At 47.6% G+C, this 22,759-nt stretch overlaps 2 protein-coding genes across 2 annotated transcripts; both read left to right on the top strand.

The window, feature by feature from the left end:
* The first annotated feature begins 363 nt into the window (after positions 1–363).
* Positions 364–2,560, top strand: LOC115615956 (cbp/p300-interacting transactivator 3). Its single transcript, XM_030504702.1, has 2 exons — positions 364–433; positions 672–2,560. Exon 2 carries the CDS (start codon positions 684–686, stop codon positions 1,302–1,304), a length of 621 nt encoding a protein of 206 aa, XP_030360562.1. The 5' UTR covers positions 364–433; positions 672–683; the 3' UTR covers positions 1,305–2,560.
* A 7,699-nt stretch (positions 2,561–10,259) lies between these two features.
* STX12 (syntaxin 12) lies at positions 10,260–22,132 on the top strand. The gene is made up of 9 exons (XM_030504190.1): positions 10,260–10,454; positions 13,598–13,667; positions 15,549–15,648; positions 17,485–17,622; positions 18,517–18,560; positions 19,185–19,290; positions 19,766–19,838; positions 20,015–20,097; positions 20,688–22,132. Exons 1-9 carry the CDS (start codon positions 10,325–10,327, stop codon positions 20,778–20,780), a joined length of 837 nt encoding a protein of 278 aa, XP_030360050.1. The 5' UTR covers positions 10,260–10,324; the 3' UTR covers positions 20,781–22,132.
* The last annotated feature ends 627 nt before the right edge of the window (positions 22,133–22,759 follow it).

Genomic DNA, 22,759 nt, shown 5'->3' with positions numbered 1-22,759 from the left:
AGACCAGCCCCCTCCTGGCTCCATCCTTTCAGGTAGTTGCAGAGAGGGATAAGGTCACCCCTGAGCCTTCTCCAGACTAAACACCCCCAGACTTGTGTTCTAGTGCCCTTCGTGCTGGAGGGAGCCAGTCCCCCTCAAGCTGGGCTGTGTCGGGACAACAGAGCGCGTTGAGAGCACGGCTCTGAGAGCCCAACAGCAGCCGAACCGAGCCGAGCCGTACGGGTCCGGAGCCGCTGCGGAGCCATCGAGCCGCCCCGTCGGGGCCGGGCAGCACCGCGCCGCTCTCCAATGGTTGGCGGGGGGCCGGGCCCGCCCCTGCCGCGGCTCTATAAGTGCCGGCGCCGCGACGCCGCGTTCACGGCGAGCGGAGCCGAGTTCCAGCCTGAGTCGCGCTGCTGTTGTTGGAGCCGTTGCCCGCCGGAGCCCCGGATCGGTGCGTACCCGGGCGGGCACAGCCCGGCTCCTCGGGGCGGTGCGGGGCCGTGGTGCGCTGGGCTTTGTCCGCGGGCAGACAGCCAGCACCGGCTCCCGGGGACGGTGCGGAGCGGCGCCTTCCTCCCGGGGCGGCGGTGGGGCGTTCTCTGGGATCCTCGTTCGGAGCCGGCTCGGACGGGAGCGGGAAGCGGTGGTGTCCCCCGGAGCTTTGCCCTGAGCCGTGTGTCGCCTTGCAGGGGCCTGGAGCCATGGCTGAGCATATGATGATGTCCATGAGCCACGGTGGCACCGGGCTGCAGAGTTACCGCATGGGGGTGAGCGGGCTGCAGGGACCCCCGCAGCACGGGCAGCACGTGCTGAGGACGCTGCCTGCCGCCGGGCAGATGATGCCCTATGGAGGGGCCACCATGGATGGTGCGATGAGGCCGAGACCCAACCTCAGCGGACAGATGGGCCATCACCAGATGCAGAGCGCGATGATGTACAATGGCCCCAGTCAGCAGCAGCAGCAGCAATACATGGGGCCGGTGGGCACCCAGCAGCTGATGGCTAGCATGCACCTACAAAAACTCAACACCCAGTACCAGGGTCACCCCCTGGGTATGAGCAATGGGCCCATGGGAGCTGGTGCCCAGCAGTACAGAGTGGGGCCAAGCCAGCACCCAGGCATGCAGCATATGCCCTCACCAGCGCTGACCTTGAACGTTATGGACACTGATCTCATAGATGAGGAGGTCTTGACATCCCTTGTCCTGGAACTGGGGTTGGACCGGATTCAGGAGCTGCCAGAGCTATTCTTGGGACAGAACGAGTTTGACTTCATTTCAGACTTTGTTAGCAAACAGCAACCCAGTGCCATCAGCTGTTGAGGGGCTTTGAGCTCCTCCTTGTGTCTTGGTGGTTTTGAGTTTGTTTCTAACTTCCTTCTCCACCTGCCATCCTCCTCCCTTCCTCTGCCTTGCCCTGCCCTGGATTCCTGACCTCCCCAAAGAGACAATCATCGGACACTGGCTTGCAATGGATTGCTTTTTTCCTTCTGTGTGGTTTTCCTGTGTGGGAGTTCTTGGGGAGGGAGCATGTACCCCAAACAGAGCAGATCAAGAGCTCTTGCTGTAGAGCTGCCTCCAAACGGCATTAACAGGATTTCTGGCTTAAGTAGAAATAATGGACTTACGACTTTCCACACTTCGGCTTTGGGCGCAGGAAGCAATGGGCAGCCCTGCTGGTAGCTGGATTTGCTCAAGGATTCTGTGGTGCCAGTGAAGTTAAAGGATCCCATGAGAGAGGATTGTCTCCCTGGTGCATGGTTTGAACCAGTTTCCCCTTGCAAACAAGGGCGGGGTTAGATATTTGTGGGACTTTTTACTGTGACAGTAAATAGGTCTTCAGTCCTGTGTGTTCAGCTCGGAAAGGGGGCACTTCCCCTGCAGCAGGCTTTTCTCTAACTGGCTGAGCAAAATAAAGGATGCCTTGGGGAAGGGTGTGCGTATGTGCCTAAATGTTCATCTCTGGAACTTCAGCTCTCTGACCTGTACAGCCAATCAACTGTAAAATATACAAAGTGTTTGAGGTTGATTCAGGCATAAAGGCTTAAAGCTGCAGTCTAGCTCCACTTTTTTCCACCTCTGAAACCAAATAAAGACCATGTAACTGTATATTCCAGTTCTAATCTTATTTATTTTTCCTATGATTATTTATTTGCAAAGGGCTCCTTTTGTTATTTGGCTTTGGGACTGCTGGGAAGGATGCATGGAGAGTACTGCAGCTTTAAGATGCTGGCTTCCAAAAGAAAAAAAGCAAGCCCGGGATAGTTTTCAAGCTGCTCTGCAGTAAGTCACTTCACCCCGAGAGCTTTGTGCTGGACGCACAGGACTGTAAATCCAACACCTTTCTGAACGTGATAAAGACGACTCGATTTCTCATTCCCTCACTCGCAAGAGGTTAAATGTAAAGAAGCCGGTGGGGTTTTGTTTCCTCCGCGGTCTCTTGTTTCCAGGCTCTGTGGAAAGCTCCTGTTAACTCCTAGTTGCTGCTGCCCCCTGCCGCTGTCAGCTCCTCTGGCAGCCGCCACTCAACCCAGCGAGAATGTACAGACCGGTTTGCAAATAAAAGCTGACCCATCCCCGCTGTGCGTTTGTGTAGTGCTGTCCCGCACCCGGCACCCGAGCTGTCAGGGTTGTGCTTCCAGTCCTCACAGTGTGGCTGGGAGGATGAGGTGCTGCTTCTCTGTACTCAGGGCAAGTTCTTGGTGGGAAGATGCTGCCCTGGTGCATGGCTGCTGCTTGCAGCCCTGCTGCTGCCTGCCCCGAGGTGCTCAGGTGAGGGGTGGTCCTTATGCTCCTTCCAGACCAAGCACAGCTCTGCCAGGAGCTCTCTGCTGCAGTTTTCTATACCACAAATGCTCTGCAAATCAAGACAGCCTATGATCTACTCTTCTAGAGCTTAGCTTTTTCTTTTTAAAGGTTCCCAGCCAGTCCTCCTGCAGAGTTCACATGTCCCTTTCCTGCCTTGCAGTAATGGGGTTGTGGGTGCTGGTATTGGAGTGGCTGGATCACTTTGACCACACTTTGGGTTGCCTGTCCATGTCCCTGGCCTTGTTCCTTGCCCAACTCAAGTGCAATATTAAAGTCCTGTCCTTTTGGTGGTTATGCCTGTGCAATCTGGAGAGCTGGTCAGAAAGTCGATGGCAAGGCTTGTGTTGCTGGTGGGAGAGCTCTGCTTGGGCTGTGAGCCCTATGGTGGCACGATGGTTGAGACCTGAAAGAGTTTTGCTTTCTCTGTGCATCGGCACAATAGCAGAGGGCATGGTCAGGAGGTTGTGGGTAAGGAGCAAGGAGTTGGCAACTGGATTTATTCCTTAAAGTAGCTGAACCCCGGAACAAAGCAGCATGGTTTGGGCTGTCGGTTGTGGGGGTGCAGGTTGTGTGACGCACCTACAGTGTTCCAGCTACAAGCAGGAGCTATGCCCAGCCCATAGATGCAGGTTTGCCAACTTCAGCAGTTTCTGCAGAGGTTTCCCAGGAACAGGAACGTGTTTCTCTGTAAGAAGCATTTGTCATTTGATGCAAACTGGACAGAGGAACGTGTCTGTACATCCTCTTGGAGGGCTGTGCAGTGCACTGGGAAAGGGGATGTTGATTGAAGTTGCAGAAAGGGAGCTGGTACAGATCCAGAGATGTGGAGTGACTGGGGGGTCCCAGTCTTGGGAGTCTGTCCTAGCAGGCTCAGTTGAGATTATTTCAAGGTCAGCTTTCGTACAAATGCAAACTTCAGAGCAGGAATGAGCTCCTTGGGTGTGTTACCTCTTCATTTCCTCAAAACACACTGTTAATTGTGGTCAGCCTCTATGATTTCCTAGGCCAAAAACACTTCTGATTTCTGCTTCAGGCTTGTTGAGCTCCGCTTTTCCCATCTAGCTCACCCTGACCTCTTCATCCAGCAACAGACAGGAGGGCAGCAGGGAGATGCTCCAAAGCACTGCTATCTTGACAGGCACTGCAGAGCAGCAGTGCTGATCAGTTTGGGAGCTTTGAGGACACAAGTGAACTCCTCATTTATGTCCACTTATGCCTCCTCACTGGAGAGTTTGTCTTTACAGGAGCTGCTGGGAAGCACCTCTCCTCTGAGATATCCTTCTTGGGATAGAAGGAAGGTTCTCCAACCCCACTGCCTGGGGATAGCTGGGCACAACCACCCTGTCCCCTCGCCTAGGCTGGATCTCTGCTATACTCCAAATGGATTTTGTAGCTATTTTTGTGAAAACCAGATCTTGGGGCAGCCTCTGGGAGGATGGGAATGTGAAAGTACGAAACAGAAAGACAAGGCGTTGCTGTCCGTCCCTGTTTTTGACCACGTGTGCTCTCAAAGTGAAGTTTGCTGATAGTGCTCAGTGATTCAGAGTAGCAAAGATGAAAGTCCAGTGCAGAGAGCTGGTGAAGGATCTGCTAATAGTGAGTGACTGGGCAATATGATGAGCAATGACTGGTAAATGCAAAGTGATATGTATAGGGTTGACCTTTCTTGACTTTAGACACAGTGTTGGGCTCTAAACTAGCTACAGCCACTCAAAAAGGATCTTAGCATTACAATGAATGTTTCTATGAAAAACCTCAGCTTGCTGTTCAGGAGGAGCAAAGGAACAAACCAAAGGAAGGTTAGAAATCATTGAGAGGAATAGAAAGCAGAATCAAACAGTGAATGCCCAAGAGCATGAATACACAATTCAGCTGCATCCTGTGCACTGCCCACGCTAGAGGATTCTCCAAAACTCTGCTCTCTTGATCAGAAAAAGGATAATGTAAAACTAGAGAAACTGTAGAGAAAGAGGAAACGGCTGAGGCAGAGTCATGTTTCTCAAGAGAAGCCACAACATCGGCTGGGACTCCTCAGTCAGGACAAAAGCTGGGTAACAGGTTTATAAACCTAGTGAAAGGTGAAGGGAAGGAGGGGATTACTGTCCCCAGTGCAATGGGAGATGTCTGTTGATCTCTGTGAATTCAGTTGGCCAGAGCCAGGTTCAAACCTGAGTGAACAGAGGTATCTCTGCATGCAATGTGTAGGCCAAAGAGGGAAGCTCTTTCTGACAGCACAGGAGATGCATAAACACTTGGGAGGCTAAATGAACTCTTCTGTATGACCAAAAAAAGCCAGCTAACTGTTACGAACTGCTAAGAGACCAGAGAACACAGCAGAGAGCATCGCTGTGTGCCACTTATGTCTGCGTGGTTCATTTGCAACTTGCACACTGTGTGCTGACCTTGTCCCAACATCTGCCTGGCTCAGAGAGGATGGGGTGGGAATTGAAAAACCTCAGAGAAGGGCAACCAGGGTGACCAAAGTTGTTGGGCAGCCTGTGTCTGAGGCCCCACTAACCACAAAGCATCCGAGAAGGGATGCAGTTGTTCAGTCTTCTTCCCATGCAAGCATCAAAGGATTCCCAAGACATCAAAGGAGACTGGCAAGTTGCAGGTTCAAAGCAAATGAAAGGAGGTGGTTTTTTTCTCCAATGAATGGTTGAGCTGTGGGACTCGAGATGAGTCCCGAGATGCTGTAGATATGGGAGGTTGCTGAGGGTTGGAGGGATGGCCAAACAAGTGCCTGGAAGCCCATGAAGAGTCTGTGAACACATAAAGATTGTGTCTGTCTTAGGAGGCTTTAAGAACAACAGAGTTAAGGGCTGGAAGGCTGGCCAAGCATGCAGTGTCATGCATGTTTGCCTTGTGCTTGTGTTTTGCTAAAGGCATCTACTGAGGACAACATTGGGGGCAGGATACGATACTGTCTGTCAGGTCTTTTGGTCTGACCCAGGACACCTCTTATGCCACAGGATGTGGTAGGTGCTGAGACATGTGGCCTCACAGAGCAGATAGGCAAAAGATTTGGGGAAAAAATCCACCCTAAGTAAAAAGATTCTGTTTCTGAGTCAGGAAGTCTTTGATCCAGGAAGTCTTTGAGTCACAGATCAGTGATGGAGAGTGATTGAACCTGGGAAGGACCATGGCAAATGTGCCAGCATCCTCTGCCCTAGGCACTGCTGTCAGACACAGGTAGAAGCAGTGCTCTGCACCCCAGAAACCTGTGGCGTGACCAGCCTGGGGATGATCCATGAGCATGTGCCTGTTTGCAGCCAAAGGGATTGAGAACATCAAGTGAGAACTGCCAGGGAAAGACGAGGCAAAAGCCCATCTAGTCCTACCTGCCCTCTGGGACTGGGTAGTCAGGGAGGATCGAGTGATTGTACATGGTCCTTCTCATGATGCTGCTTCACAGCTTTCAGAAAGGAGTGGTCCAAGGAGTTCTGAGCCACAGGTTATGTCTTTACCAGTCAAATACCCTGCTGTGGACCTACCCACTCTATACCTGCAATCACTTTTTAATTCATAGGTACATTTTACTTCAGCAATACCTTCTGCCAATGAAATCCACAAGGCAGTTGTGAAGATGTAACCAAGCTCTTCATAAGAAGCTTAAGCTCTGTAAGCTCCTCTTCGTTTTAAACCTGCCACCCACTCACTTTGTTGGGTGTCCCAATTCCCAATCATTTCTTGGTCACCTTCTCCATTTTATAGCTCCTTTGATGTTCCCTCCTGAGTCTCCCCATTCAAGGATCACTTTGTGTTGTAGATTGTTTTGAGCACTTGTTCCTGCCCTGTCTCTAGTTTTATGGGATGGGGGAGGGAACAGCACTGGTTTAAGCCATAGATGTGTCATGGATTTCTCCAATGCTATAATTAGATCTGGTTGTTCTGTATTTCTAACATTCATCACAGAACCACAGAAAGATTTAGGCTGGAAGGGACCTTTGGAAGTCACTCAGTCCCATCTCCTGCTCCAAGCACTCAAAGGGAGGGCAACTGCTCAGGGCCTGGGCCACTCAAACTTGGAAATCTTCAGAGATTGGAATTTCTCTGGACACTTAAATGCTGAGGGTCTCTTGTGGGGCACCGTTTATGGCACATTACAACACTCCTGATTTTCAGATGCTGGTTACACTCTGCCGTTAGGTTGCTTCATAATTGCTACACCAAGGTATGGACCAAGTCCTGTTTTTCCTGTTTCAACTGTAAATACAAATGACAGTTGATTGCAGGGCACTGTAGTGAGTTGAGAAAAGTTTTGACAAGCCAGCCAAGTCTTCTTGTCAGTTGTATGTGAAGCTCAGAAGCGCTCTCAGTGTGCAGAGGGCTGTGGTGCATCCTGCAGCCTCCAGATGGACAATTATTTCCTTTCCAGATCTGCCAGAAATACCATTGAGTTCACATTTTCAGGGAATTCTGCACGTTCAGCCTGCTACAAGAGTGCATGACCTGCTTGTGACCACTGGAATACCACAGGGGTGAAGAGACCTCAGTTTTCTGATCTTCTCCCATTCTTGGCTCTGACCCACGTGTCCATCCTCATTAGTTCAACTGCGTTTGGTGTGTGGAGCCACACTGATGTCTGGCTTTCTGTTCATGGATGGAGAGCTGCATAGTCTGCCCCATCCTCTCCCAGCTTGCAGTGCTGCTGGATAGAAGCATAATCCCCAATTTACTGACACTTTAAGGATGCTGGAGAGGGACTCTTCATCAGGGATTGTAGCAATAGGACAAGGGGTGATGGGTTCAAACTTAAACAGGGGAAGTTCAGGTTGGATATAAAGAAACCCTCTGCACACCTCTACCTTTCTCCAACAGCATCAAGACATCAGAAGGGAATGGGGGGGGTTATTTCATTCTTTCATTCTGGGTCAAACTCCTGTGTATTGCTTTGCGAGGCACATGGACTTCTGTGCTGGGCTACTAAGAGCCACAACCAAAAGCCACCACATCACTGGGAAAACCTGGGTAAGGCTGAGGTGGTGCACTGTGAGGAGTGCCAAGAGCAAGCCTTGTTTGCAAAGGGACACAGCTAGGTAAGGGAAGGAGCTGTACTTCTAATAATTAAACCTAGTCCTAGGTTCCCTGGAGTTCTGGTGGGATTCAAAAGAGGATCCCATTGTCCCTGGAGGAAGAGGAGCTCAGCACTGCCCACAGAGCCACAGGCCTGCTTGGGGCAAGACAAGGCAGAGTTGCCAGCATCCCTACACAATTAAACTGGGGAAAATCCTAAGAAAGGCATCTCATGGAGATGAGATTTGAAGGTGCCTATTTCGCTCCTTTGCCAGGGAAGGAAAGCTTGCTAAGGCTTGGAGACTGCATTTTAGACATCTTGGAGCGGACAAATCATAGAATCATATCATAGAATGGTTTGGGTTGGAAGGGACCTTAAGATGACTTAGTTCCAAATCCCACCTCAAGTGTGTGCATGCAGGGAACACCGCACTGTTGAGCAGCTTGGAAAGGTAGGACTAAACCTGCTGATTTCTGCACACCACAAGCATTGTCCCCTCTGGACAAGCACAGCTGCTTCATGCATTAAAACCATGACTGCCACAAAGGACTGATTTCTCCTGCAAAGCCTTTGCAAGGGTACAGGGCTGTGAACAGCACCGACTGCACAGCCAAAGCGTTTGGAGCTGAATTGGATCCTCAGTGGAGTTTGGTAACTCCAAAGAGTTATGAAAAGCTGCCGGTGCGGTAGCGTGCCCCCAGCAGATGGTCAGCACGATCTGCTCTATCCGCTCCTGTCTGAAGGAGCGCTGGGTGAATTCAAGGCAGCGGAAGAAAAGCTGCAGGAGTCCCTCCCTGCCCCCTTGCAAGGGAAGGCTCAGCACAGCAGCCTGATATAAATAGCCAGTTTCAGGAAAAGGCACTTTCCGTTCTGGTGTCAGTGCGCTGTAAAGAATAAACAGCTTTCAGAGCCGAAAAAAGCCCTCCTTATCTTCTCAGTATGCAAAACCCTACATCTGCCTCTGTGTGGGCAGCAAGCTCAGGCATGAGGCTGCTGGGGCTGGCAGGGCGCAGGCAGGGGAGCATCTGTAGGGTGGAGGGAGGGGGAAAGCGCTGCAGATAGCGGTGCTTCCACAGCAGGCTTTCAACTTGGCTGTAATATCCACTGTAGGGGTATGGAGTAAGAAGCCTTTCCTCCCCATCCCAGCATGGCTGTCCCCAAGGGAGGAGGGACACTGGGGGCTGGTCACTCAGGGGCCATCGATGGTGGCACAGGCACCGCTAACCAGCCGTGGTACCCCAACGGAGCCAGGCAGGCAGGCAGGCAGGGTCCCCAGCCTCCCAGCACCCAGGGACACCCGGGGACGGACACCCAGGGGCACCGGGAGCTCCCACGAGGCGCTGCTGCCCCCCGGTGGCACCGGGCGGGATCTACAGCCCAGGCCAGCGCCGGGGGGGTCGCGGCGTTCACAGCCCCGGGGACATTGCCCGGTGCTGGTGCTCCGTGCGCAGCCCCGCTCGGTGCTCGGAGGCGGGGGGTGCCCGGGCTGTGTGTAACGGCGGCCACATCTTCACACCCTGCACCCGCAGAGATCGGAGCGGGGAGCCAGGGCCCGGGAAACGCTCCTCGTCGCTGAAGCAGAACAGTGTGAGCACACCGGGGTCACCGGGATCTCTCCCAAAGCTATTTCTGTTGCTTTAATTCGTTCTGCAAACTCGTTTTCTGCCTCATGAGTCCCCTCATCCCCTCTCCCTGCTTCCACTGGCGCAGAGCGTGTCCTGCTCCACCAGCTCTGCTCCAGGTCGTGCTCCTGCACCAGGACGTCGCGTGCTGGGGATCTCCCACATCAAACTGCTCACCAGGTCCTTCAAGTGCCTGCAGGTGCTTTCTGTGTCCTGGATCCAAGAAGGTGGACATGCCAGGGAGAGGACATGGCCCGGCCACTACAGTGGCACAGCACCACGCTCGTGCATCTATTGTCAGAGAATAACTGTTACTTAGTTTAAATCAGAACTTAGGTGACACAGGTCAATCTTTTAACCTCCCCTCCATTCCAGTTTCCTGTCTGCTCCACGATGCTCACAGGGAAGAACTTCTTCCTAACGTCTAATCTTCCCTCTGCATCAATCCCACTGTGCATGTCACTGACACAGATGCTGCACAGCTCCAGCCCCAACACCAGCACTGTCTGCAAACTAATTACGAAATTTAATGCACTAATTACAAATTCGGGGTCTTTTTGAAAGCCGGGAGCATTTCCTGCATCCCAGCGGCGCTTCAGCAGGATTCACCCCACGAAGCCCAGCACATCCGCTGCCCTGCTCCGCACTGCACCCACACAACCGGGCGCTATGACCGAGCCGGCCACGGCTTTCCCTGGCGGGTGAGTGCGGCCGGCTCCCGCTGCCGTGGCGCTGTCCCGGTTCCCCGGTGCCCTCCCGCAGCGCCGTTACCACGGCAGCCCGCGGGCTCGCCCCGCTGCAGCGCGCAGGCGCCGGCGGCCGCGCCTCACGGATATGCGGCGGTGGCGCCTGCGCGGGGCCCTGAGAGCCAGGTCCGGCGCCGCTCGCTCCTGGCCATGTCGCTCGGCCCGCTGGACACCGCCCGGCCCGGCGCGACCGCCCAGCCCAGCGCGACCGCCCCGCCGCGGGACTTCGGCGGCATCATCCAGACATGCAGCGGCAACGTGCAGCGCATCGCGCAGTACAGTGAGTGACCGGGAGCCCGCCCGGGGGAGCCGCGGGGAACCTGAGGCGCCGGGGCCTCCCGGGGGTGGGGGAACCAGCGAGGAGCGGAGCTGCCTCCTCCGTGCGCTGTAATCGGTGTCCGCCGGTCCGGGGGGATGCGCGTTCCTGCGCTCCCGATGTCTGTGTCAGTTGTGCCGAGCTGCGCCCTTCCCCCGTGGAACTGGAACCCGGCGTCATCCTGGGGAGAGCGCGGCTGCTGCCTCGCCTGTAGGAGCCCTCAACGAGGAGTGAGGTGCTGGAGTAGAAGCAGGGAGCCAGAGGTTGTCACCCGCCTTATGCAGGGTGTCTGGGGGATGCTGCTGGTGCAGAGAGCTCTGAAGGCTGATGGAACTGGTGTCCAGTTCCTCTGAACTGTGCTGGCAGAATTCATATTCTATGAACACAGACTGGTTTGTGTTGGAAGGGACCTTAAAGCTCATCCAGTTCCAACCCCCTGCCACGGGCAGGGACACCTTCCACTAGAGCAGGTTGCTCCAAGCCCCTGTGTCCAACCTGGCCTTGAACACCTTGAACACTGCCAGGGATGGGGCAGCCACAGCTTCTCTGGGCACCCTGTGCCAGCGCCTCAGCACCCTCACAGGGAACAACTTCTGCCTCAGAGCTCATCTCAGTCTCCCCTCTGTCAGGTTAAAATTCTGCAAGGAAGCATTCTGCTGAACAGACTAGTGCAGTAAATGGTGCTGCAGTTTCTTGGTCATATGGTTGTTATTCGACAAAGTTATGGCTATTGTAAGCTAATGGGTGAAATCCTACTACTGATCGCTGAAATACTGCTTGCTAAATTAGTCACCTCCAAAAGAATGTTCGACATAACCCCTTGCTAAGGATACTGCCTTTGCTAAAAAAGGCATTAACTGTCCAAGTACCCGTGTGTTTTAGGGGTGAGGTCAGTTGAAGATGTTGGTTCTTGTGAAAGTTGACTCCTCTGATTGAATTATCCAGCGCTATTAATGTTGCTGAAACTGCTTTGCTTTTGCTCAGTCATGGTCATTTCCTCTTGGTATGGGCATGGCTGATCATTGAGTTGCTTCTAAGCCCATCAAATACCACTGGCAGTCTGGGGCTTTTCCCTTCCATGGGACTTCTACAACCCCCTTCTAAGTGCTTCAGCTTCTCTTTCTCATAGGACAGGTTTCCACTGTCTCGTGACCAGCAGCTGTCCTATCTTAGTGCTCTGCCTGCCTCAAACAAAACAAATGGCCTTTCAGCTTTTACCAGGGTGGGTGGGAACACACAGAACATCTGACTTAATGTTACAGTAATTTACTTTATAAAGTGTTTTATAAAAGCTTTCCATTCAAGCCTAGGAGGAGATACTGAAGCCTTAAGCCTGTCCTCACTTCTTCTTTCATTCCCTGTCAGGAAAACAGGAAGCAAACAGTGGGCACTGCTTTTGGGAAACTCTGTTAGCATTTCACACACAAAATACAGGAAACTGGTGACCTGAGCAGGTAAAACTGTTGCTTGCAAGACAGTTGCATTACCTGAGTACCTAGAGCAGAGCTTGAAATGCTTTAAGTAATCTTAAGTGTAGAATAGTCAGTATGTGGAAGGCTTTAGAGCCTAAAATTGAAAGGCTTTGGAGACTGAAAGCTGTTCACTGAGGGGGCTGTCTCTGTTGATACGTATACCAACTGTCCAGAGAATAAAGGTGAAGAGCTCCAGCCCTTTCCTTTGGCCTCCCAGACACTTTGCTCTCATTTTGCACAGACTTCATGCATTGCTGTTGGCTGAGATAGACTAAACACAGTGAACTGCTGAACCTGGCTCAGACCAGGGCAAAAAGCCCAGTGCCTGGCATGGAAATGGGACTCACACAAGCATATCCCCCAGTGGAGGAAAAAATGCATCCCCGAGTACCTCGACATTGTAGTGCAAATGCCATGTGCAAAGTGATACCCGCACACAGAGCGTGGTCAAGTTAAATGGACAGATGAACTATTCTGGCCCTGCTGTGGGTGACAGAACTGTGGGTTTGCTGCGAGAAGGCATCCTCAGCTCAGTGTATGAGGAGTTGCTAAACAACTCCTCACTGTATGAGCTAACAGAAGTCTAGAATTCTCAGTGAGAACCCCTTGCTGGGTGCAAAGCTGGAATTCTTGCCTATTTACTGATTAAACCACATTGCAACCTTCCTGAGCTGCCACTGTTACAAGCCATCGAACATCAGTTTAAAAGTGGCCATTGTAGGAATGTGATGTTTCCTCGGCAACACCTTTAACCAACTGCAGTGGCTTGCTCCAGGCTGAAAGCAGGAATTACACCAGTAGGATATCACTGAATTATTAAACTCATGGGGTATTTCAACTCAGTTCTGCTGCCTCTTCTATAATAAGCTGCTCCTCCTCAGCCTTGCCTCTCTCAGTGCCGATGGGGTAGCGTATGGTTACATGATCAATTTGAGCCATGGAACCTTGTACTGCTGTCACAAGTGCTGTGCCCAGCATCCTTAGTAATGCTAAACATCGTGCAGCCACAGAATAAACCAGATCAGTTTGTTAAGATGTCAAAAAAAGTAATCTATGGAAAAGGGAGTGGGGAGAGAACTTGATACTTGCTTTTCAGGTACGTAATGGTTTGATGTGGTTCATTTGTGTGTTTGCATGATCATCAGTGCCTATGCAGGGAAAACAGTGGAAAAACATAGGAGGTAAGGGAGAAAGAGGGCTGGAATATGTCTTCTTGCTACCATATGATGTCACATTGGTGTAAGCTGACCATGAAGTGCACCATTGCTGTCTGCTGTTCTTGAAAGATGGGTTGTGCCAGTGTTGTGGAAGGTTTGGGCTGTCATGAGTAGACAAATTCAGATATAGTTTAAGTGATAGGAAGAGAAGTACACAAGGCTTTAGCTCCACAGACTTGTCTTCAGGGGATGTATGGCTCACTATCTTAGCTGAAAGTTAATCTGTTAGGCTGGATCATGTCTAAATGGAGGTGGTTTTGCATGTAAAGCAAAGAACTTAAGTGTTGTCTTACCAGTGTGAGTTAAGTCAAACATTGAGAGAAGTCCTATAGGGAAAGCTAGAAGAATACATTAAAGAAGGAATAAAATGCACTAGAACTTGTCTTACTAACTCATCATGTGATCTCTTTATCTTCAGCTGCTCAAATAAGGAATTTGATGAGCCAGTTGGGAACAAAGCAGGATTCCAGCAAGCTTCATGAGAACTTGTAAGTATTAAATAAGCTAACATTTGTATAGGTTCTCTTTCATTTCTGTCTGTATTCTTAAAGGAACGGGGTTACTTGCTTTGGGGAGATGCTTTATTTGATAAGTTTAATAAAGTCCTACAAAGCAAACATGACTAGTTGCATTAAGTAGTTTACTAGATGAATTAAGGTGTTACTGCAGGACTCTGGAGAAGCCATTCAAAACTGGTGGATAGGAATAGTTAGAAATCGTGGTGTGTATTTAAAAAGGGTAGTAGTACGTCAGCCGTGCATTAGCTGTACTCTTGAGGACTAGTCATAGTAGCTTTGCTTGTGGTTTAGCTGAAATTAATGCCATACTAGGTACTTGGTCCTCACATAAGAGCAACAAAGAAAAACAGCAAGGAAGACCCATAATGAAAAAGTAGCTGTAGTACAGATGGATTTAGGCACTACAAAGTTTAGCAATCTTATATGGCAGCCAAAGTGCCGCATGTGCTTTCAGAAGAAGAATATGTCAGTGGGGAACAATAGAGGAGACATTTAAACAGGCATAGTCCAGACTGACTCCTATAGAGACTGAACAGGGAGGCTGTACGTCTGTGCATCTTCTCAAACTTGTAAAGCATAAATAGCAAGTCATGAGAAGAATAATTTCTGGAGTCATAAGAGGGTAACTTGAAAGTTCTTTCATTATCTCTTCATGTGACTGTACCTCCAGTCTCGGAATATGCAATTTCCCCATCTTTTGGATAAGTTCATACACTACATTTGAAGGATGAGATCAGCCCAGTTGGGAGAGAAAAGAATTTGTTTGCTTGAGCTGCTCAGTTGACCCAGTCTGTATTGAATCAGTACATTGAAGAACTAATCACCAGTGACCATACATGTAATTTTGTTGTCAAAAAGGCCTTCCTCTTTAGGGTGAGAGTGGTTACACTCCACAGAGCGTCAGCTGCCATACAAGTTTCATACAAAAATGCAGGGGTGGTTTATTTGGCTCACATACTGCAGGTCAAATTATACAATAATGCAGCCTGCATACTTTGATTTGTGTGTTTACTGGGCTGTAATGGGTGACTTTCACTTAAGCATCTTGTGTCCACTGAATGCTGAAAGATTGGTCCTTGGTTTAGTATTTTGTGTCTTCTGGTTTGCAGTATTAGCTTTTCTGCATATGGCTGCAAAATAAAATGTGTGGTTCTGTTCTCTGTGAAGCACTGTTTCTAATAAAGTGCCTCTTTGAAGGTAATGTCAAGACATCATCTTGTCCATCAGTGGCACTAGTGTCTCTCTGTAATGTGGTACGAAGGAAGGTGCTGCTGCACCAGATCCTCTGCAGCAATAGCTGTGAATTGCAGCTATTGGAATTGTTGGAAAACATAAAGGCTCAAGGGAAAGCCTTGCATTTCTCAAAGCAGAAGCTTGATCATTCCTCTCTCTGACCACCAATTTTCACATAAATGTAAGAATTTAGTATCTGCCAGTCTGTACTTGTATCAAATGTACGTGAACCAATGGTGGTTGTCGTGAACAGTTAGTTACTGACTGTACCACAAGGAATTCACTCTGAAAGACTGCTTATGTGCGCTGAATAAAGTTGTCTCTCTTGAATTTCTCTCTCTTATGCCATTGGAGAAAAAGATCTTTTTAAAACTACTGATTTATACTAGCTAGCAGGGAGAACAGCACTTTGAATCTTTTTATAAGCATAGTCCAGAGTCAAGTTGATGGTAAAACCTAAAAGTACATCTCTCATCCATTAGGATGACCAAAAAAACCCCCATCATAAAGATGTTTGATCTCAGCCTCCCTACTCAGTCATTATTCTGGAAAATGGAATGCTCAGAGACTGCTTTTTAGGTAGAAGCTTGTGTAACTGCTTTTGAACTTCTGTTTCAGACAACAGCTACAGCATTCTGCAAACCACCTTGCCAAAGGGACCAATGAATACCTAAAGGAGTTGGGGTCTCTACCACTTCCTCTCTCTGCTTCTGAACAGGTAGGCACACAGAATTTGTCTGGATGTACGTTTAAATCCCTCATTTCATGAAACTAGCTTAGACCACAGCCTCACAGAGCTTCAACTGGCACAGCTGAAGAGGCAGCAGCCTTTTGCAATGAAGAACGGTGTTGAAGTAGGGAAACAATTAAACTGGCTACATCCCAGCTGCTTATATGGCACTGGGAGAACAATATTTCCCGGTGGCAAATAGATGTAAAACTTACTCACATGTGGATAAGAAGCCTTAAATGTTTGGGAAGAGCTGAGCATGTCTTTCTGAGTACATATCTGAAAAATAAACCTGTTTACAAGGTGCCTGGTGATGTGAGGCATTGTTTTAGGATAAGAACTCCTTGCAAACTGCATGTTAGCGTGAAATGTGGTCATGCCAAAAAGCTTTCCCCTGCATGTGATTCATTTGGGGGGAGAAGCTGACTCACCTAGCTCATATTTGAATACAGCAAAATACAGCGAGGCATTGATTATGACTTTATCTCTTGCCAAATAGTCCTTTGAGTTCCCCTTGCCCATGGGAAAGGGAAAAGGGGACAGTCCTCTGCTGTTGGCATTTTCCTGCTGTGTTTTAAATCACTGCCATGCTTTGTGATAGTGTCGTGGGATGATCTGTGGATATGGGTCAGCAGATGTTGTCTTAGTCTGTATTTAAAGGTTTATATGCCAGTTGTAAGCATGGCCATGGTTTGTCTGTTTGTTCAGCAGCTATTTTTCAGTTGATCTCCCCCTGGTGAATAAATTCCCATCACATGCATAGCACTGAATGCAGCAGTGACTTTTGAAGCCTAATGAAGCTTGTTGGAGCAGTCCAGTCAAAATCTGCAGGAGCTGGCATCAAGATGCTGAGGATCTCCTCTGGCAGAAGGGCTGTTGCTTCCAGACAGCTCAGCTGGAAGCTGCAGTGTGTTCTGGGGCTGCTGTAGTGGCTTAGAATAGGAAAAATAAGTAATTGAAAACGTTTATTTCCTTGAAGTTGCTCTTGAATTGATACAAACTCGTTGAAGGATTACAATACTGGAAAGCTGCAATTTGAGGCAGCTGTTGGGAATCTCTCTAATGGAAAACATAAGAACTGACCAGACTATTGAGTGTCCTTTGGGACAAGCTTTTTCACAACTTCTGGTTTCCTGTGACACAACACTCGAAGGAGACGTCCCACAGAGGCTGAATAAGTTGATACTGTAAAATGAGGATGAAACAGGGCATTGCAAGTAATGTATTTGGAGAACAGCTAAACTGAAATGGTTATTGGGACTAAGGATGTTCTCTGATCAAATAACAGCAGGCTTGTAGTGTGGCATGGCTGGAAGAGATGGCTTATGAAACTGGGGTCATGGTGCTGTCATTAGTCCTGGAAGTGTAGGGCTTCCTATACTTGTAAGAAAGTTAAGGGGGATGTCTTACCAGGACAAGAGAAAGTTAAGTACTACCAAGTTGGCTAAGTAGAGGAATGGCAGGTAAAGGCATTGTAGGTATCCAAAAGGTATGTAATTAAATGTGGTAGATTACTGGGTTGTGGTCTGAATAAAAGTAATGGTGTAGAAGACATCTACTTCAGACTTCAAACTAGGTTGAAAGTAGAGAACCTTATTACACAGAGCTATTCTGCAATAGGTAAGGCATAGAGCATTTGGTACAACCAGTTAAAATATGATGGGCTTTTTGTTCTCTCCAGTGCCCCAGAATCCTGGAACCAAAAGATCACTTTGAGTGCCAGCATTTGTTGTTGTTCTGATGATGGTGTTTTTGTCAGAGTCTGACAGTTCCATTGTCATGAATGGGAATATCTGAACACTTCTTTTTGTGTCAATCCTTTAGCGCCAGCAGAGACTTCAGAAAGAACGTTTAATGAATGACTTCTCCGCGGCATTAAATAACTTCCAAGCAGTCCAGAGGCGAGTGTCAGAGAAGGAAAAAGAGACTGTAGCAAGGGCAAGAGCTGGCTCCCGCATCTCTGTAAGTATTTGTAGGAATTCTGTATTGATAGAGTGAACTACAAGTCTTCTGAGAGATTTTGTACTTCACCATCTTGTACCAACTTCATAGCTGTCTACGGACACATTGCCAAGTGCAGTTGAGGCCTCAGTGCATCAGTTTTGTCATTTCAGATGTTGTAAGTAGGCACTCATTTCAGTGTACCCCTTGTCAACATTAGTAGAAGAGGGAAGGAATCCTGGTAGTTGCAAATGTTGTGGAGGATGAGATGCACAGTCACAGTACAGTTAATAGCAAAATATTGCAGGCTTGCTCTTTGCCTGACGTCAGCCCTAGGCTATAAAATTTAAGAGGTCAGTTGGAAGCTTTCCACACTTTAAATTACATCATAAATCTCTCACTATGTTTCTTTATTTTCTTATAGCTTCTGTCCTGCTACTCTCTCCAGTGTACACTCAAATCTTCTCCCTGTTACGTTTTGACAACCCCCTGTGGCTACTAAGAACTCGTAATAAAAAGGCCAGTGAAAGCATTTCTCTCCCCTTGCCTTGGGCCTTTGTTAGGTGTGCATTCTGAATTTCTACAAGGGAACACATTTACCCTTTGGATTATGCTCTAAATCTTTTGCTGCATGTTGAGAAAGGAAGTGACAAACAACAACATCTGAGTAAAGGGACTCGCTGCTTCTGATCGCGCAGTTGCGTCTGATTTGCAGAGATAATCTGAATCTAAAAACTACATGTAAAGACGAATCTAAATCTAATCTTAACTAACCTAAATCTGAAAGCTGAAGGGACAGTGGCATTCTAGGACAACTCTCTGGATAGCTTATGCCTTTGTTTTCAAGATACTCCTGTTGATTTTACAAGGGGTCTTGGTAGTCTGAGAGACTCACAACTCCTTTCTGTCTTGCAGGCAGATGAGCGGTTCAGAGAAGAACAGCTTGTTTCATTTGATAGGTAACAACTTCTTGTCCTCTTGATGTTATACTTTTAACTACAAATAACTGAAGTTTTGATGTAAGATATGTTAGTGTAACTTGGGCCAGGCTCTGCGAACTGAATGCAAAGCAGAAAGATTTGAAATGCAATTATTACAGCACTTGTAATATACAATGTACAAAATTAACTGCACACACCAGGAGTTTATCCTCCTTAAATGTCGATTGTGTGATCACTGCCCTGAGGAAAATGGTCACCTTTCAGACAGTAACAGTGTCTGTCATAGTAGATAGATAAGCTTGTAAAAGGTTGTATCAACTCTACAGTGTGGTAAAGAGAACTTGGGACGCTCCAGAAGCTTCTGTGGTCACTGTGCCAGTTCCTGCTGTATGTATGTTTGAGAAACTGGAATGAAATCTGGCCCTGTCTGTATAAATCCTTTAACAAGAGACCGATCTTACACGTCCCATCCCTCTGTAAATGTTGTCACAAATGAGTGCTGTCTCTCTACAGTTGCAGGACCAGGAACCTGGGGGTTGTTCTGTAGGAAACGTTTCAAGTTTAACTCGCTGCTGCTTTGCTACAAATGGAACATGGAAGTCCCTACACAAAGGGTTGTAATTTCTTTCCATCTCTTTCCAGTGGTGAAGATTGGAATCAAATGCAGTCTCGGGAAGAAGATGTGGGAATAACTGAACAGGACCTTGAACTCATTAAAGAAAGAGAAACAGCAATCAGGCAATTAGAGGTGACCAGTAGTTCCTGCACAGTTTAACGGTATTGGGAGATAAACCAAAGAAGTCGTGCAGTGCTAACTAATGGGATGGGCTGAGGAGATCTGAAGGTGGAGGAACAGAGTTCCTTGTAGAGAGGATTGATGCCAAGATCAATCTCCCTGCTCCTGTTGAAGGAGACTAGGTATATTTTCCTTCAGTGTTGACTGGTGGTCCTTCAAATGGTAGGAGCAACTCATGTTGCAATGTTCATCTCAATTCCATACTGTGCTAATTGCTAGTGGGATGAAACAAATATGCAATGGCAGGAATATTGTAGGCTCCTGTGTTAATCCCAGCTTCCACAGATAGTAGCTTCAAATCACCTCAGTCAGAGAATGATGGAATCTGTTCCGACACTTTGAGCAACGGTCAGAAGAGGTACTAAGAATGAGGATTAGAAACGTTGGAACCAGCGTTTGTTGTAACTTGTTAAACTGTTATCTTCAGGCAGACATTTTGGATGTCAATCAGATATTTAAGGATTTAGCCATGATGATTCATGACCAAGGAGATATGATTGGTAAGTGTGTTTGGGTAATGGGAAGTCTCTTCTTAGTTCAATTACATGTTTTTGCCTACATAGATTAAATTTTCTAGTATTTTATAATAAAAAGGATTGTACTTCTGATTATTATTTTTTTTTTAAACACTGAAGCTCTGAAATACTTTACATTGACTTCTCTTATTTTTCCATAGATAGCATAGAGGCAAATGTGGAAAGTGCAGAAGTCCATGTGGAAAGAGCCAGTGAGCAGTTACAGAGAGCTGCCTATTATCAGGTAAATTCTGTAGGCTTGCATTATTGTCAGTGTCCAGTTGAGCAATAATAGAGGCATAGCAAGACACATACAGAGGTCTGCAGCACACCAGACAACCCAAACCAGTCTGTGATTCTGTGATTTAAGCTGTAGAAATGCAATACTATTTCTACACCAACCCCAAGTGGCCAAGGGGAGAATGTATGAGAGAACTGCTAAAGATGTTTGGCTTTCCTTTGAAGCCATTAGGATGAAAATTCCTCTTGTCCATTAGGATGAAAAACCTGTGGTAGGTGATGTCAAGTTCTCTTTTTGTAGCCAACTTGCAGTAAAGTTTGCATTTTCCTTAAGAGAAGCAAAACCTGTCACGCTCTAACTTAACTGCATCTCTTAGACCACATGCTCCTAAAACTAATGCATTTATCTGTTGGATCATGCAGTTTAAGGAACATGTAAAAGTGTTCAGACTATACTGGTTACTTCTCTTGAGTAATCATGGGCATCTAGTGCTCTAGTTCACTAAAGTTAGTAACATTAACTGCTAGACCTGCTTTTTCCTCTTGGTCATCTGCTTCTGGTGCCAGCGGCTTTTCTTTTTTTCCTTTTTTTAGAAGAAATCCCGTAAGAAGATCTGCATCCTGATTCTTGGTCTTGCTGTGACTTCTATAATCATAGGATTCATTATCTGGTGGACGACAGCATGAAATCTTCCCATGGAACCTAATCTCATTGCTGAGATTTTTTTTTTTCCCCTCAGAGCGAACAGGCTGACAAGTCTCAGAAATGAATTGACCACCCTGAGAGAGCACAAGCTGGAACTACTTCTAGTAATAGATATTAGCAACTAATGTGCAGATAACTAGCATTTGGAATTAGTGAACCATGGAGACAGTATTTATCAGTTTATATACAAATTATATTGTTTTATGTAACTAAAATCTTGTGGGTTTGCTTTCTGTAATGTATTATTCCCTGTCCCAACTGTATGCTGAAGTGTGATCAATAATTGGAGATGTTTTTGACAAGTGGCACAATGTTAATATATGTATAGGTAACTTTGCTGGACTGGAATAAGAATGACATTCAAAGATGGCACAACACCGGTTCACATTACCTTAATCCAGCAGTTTCTAAAGTCTCCAGGGTCTGCCCCATGGTTTTATTAGTCTCCAAGTGGCTGTGATTCTAGATTCTCTTGAAGAGATGTTGTTAGAGATTGGAAAGGCAAGGAGAAGTATGCATGGGTGATAGCTGGAACCACTGGGTGCTGGTCAGTTCAGCCTCGAGACTCGTAACTGTGGTGGTTAATTTTTTGAGCGTGGTTGGGGTTGTTCTTTTCCAAAATGCATCATTTGGGGACAGGATGTTCTTTGACTTGTAATCTAACAATTCAGCTTCCTTAGAGAAAATAGCTGGTGGTTTATTGTTGGACAAATAAATATCTTCCAATGCTGACTCTCAAGCACTAGAAATACAAAGTTTAGCTGCTCACTCCTAAGTGGTTTTAGAAGCTTCCAGGGAGAAAATCACACAAAGATGAGGAAGTGGGCACCTAAGTTTACGGGATAGATGAGTATTAGCTGAAATCTTGCTTCTGAAGAAGTGCTCTTGAAGCTCACTTGTAGTGCACTAGTAAATATTATGTGTGGCTTGTGAACATCTGGTATTTTCCACTGTTTATGAAACAGAAAGTGCAGAAACTGGCTGAGTGAAGTGCTGTGTTTTTCAGGCTGAGGATGTGTGTGCAAATGAAAAGATTGCTGGTTCCAGCTGTCTTGCTACTCGAGCTGGGCAGGATGTAGCAGCCACTCTCCCCTTCAATGTAGCTCTGAGCTGACATGCACTGAGGGAACACTAATCTGCCCAAAGCCCAGTGGAGTGTGGTAGATGCAGCATACTGACCCATTTTGTATTTAATCTTTATTCCATGTCTCCTGTATAATAAAGTAAATGTTGAAAGCTGGGAAGGGAGTGTGTTCTCCCATTTCCACAGTGGTTTGCACTATTGCGCCATCATTCCATCGAATAACCATCAATAAACACTTTTAAAAGTCCATCTCGGAGCTTCTTTCTGTTGCAGTTTAGACATTGGCACTGGTGGGTTCGCAGTTCCTTCTTGTAAGCAGGGTAGAGGACTTTACATCTGTTACAGCAGTCTCTCCTCCAGCTTTAGTTCTGCGGTCTCTGACTCTAAAGAATGAAACTAACTGAAACTAGTGAATTACTTTCACATGGGCATACGCAAACCTCCTGTGCAGAGCCCTGTACAACAGTTGATGGCAGAAGAATGAATCTGATGCCCAGATTAGTGTTGGGTCAACTTTGACTGTTTGCCTGTTGCTACAACTTGAAGTCTTTGCTGAGCCTGTAAGGTAAAATCAGACTTGAAAGCAAGGGAACAGTGTGTGGTTCTGCTCCTTATTTAAAATACTTCTCCTAAACAGTAGAGCCTGCAGCTTTATGCACTGCCTGCTGCAGTGGGACAGTCCTCTGGATGTCACACCTCCATATACAAATTAACACGCTTATCTCCTGCCACGCTTAAAAGGGAGCCTGGGTACAGCATTTGTAGGATCCATCCTTACTATGGCCTCTTTCGGTCCTGTAGAAACCGGCATTGAGGACACCAGCCCAGCCTGCTGGACTCAGCATGGCTGTAATTGCTTGATTGCGTTCTCCTCTT

This window comes from Strigops habroptila, chromosome 12, assembly GCF_004027225.2.
Source record: "Strigops habroptila isolate Jane chromosome 12, bStrHab1.2.pri, whole genome shotgun sequence".
Lineage (NCBI taxonomy): Eukaryota > Metazoa > Chordata > Aves > Psittaciformes > Psittacidae > Strigops > Strigops habroptila.
This window is presented reverse-complemented; position numbering and strand designations above follow the sequence as displayed.

What these genes read in the sequence shown, in the direction of transcription:
- STX12 (XM_030504190.1), top strand. Translation starts at nt 10,325, where the DNA reads ATGTCGCTCGGCCCGCTGGACACCGCCCGGCCCGGCGCGACCGCCCAG. An exon ending in CAGCAATCAGGCAATTAGAG is followed by an intron (nt 19,291 to 19,765) that starts GTGACCAGTAGT and finishes TGTTATCTTCAG; the next exon opens with GCAGACATTTTGGATGTCAA. An exon ending in TGACCAAGGAGATATGATTG is followed by an intron (nt 19,839 to 20,014) that starts GTAAGTGTGTTT and finishes ATTTTTCCATAG; the next exon opens with ATAGCATAGAGGCAAATGTG.
- LOC115615956 (XM_030504702.1), top strand. Translation starts at nt 684, where the DNA reads ATGGCTGAGCATATGATGATGTCCATGAGCCACGGTGGCACCGGGCTG.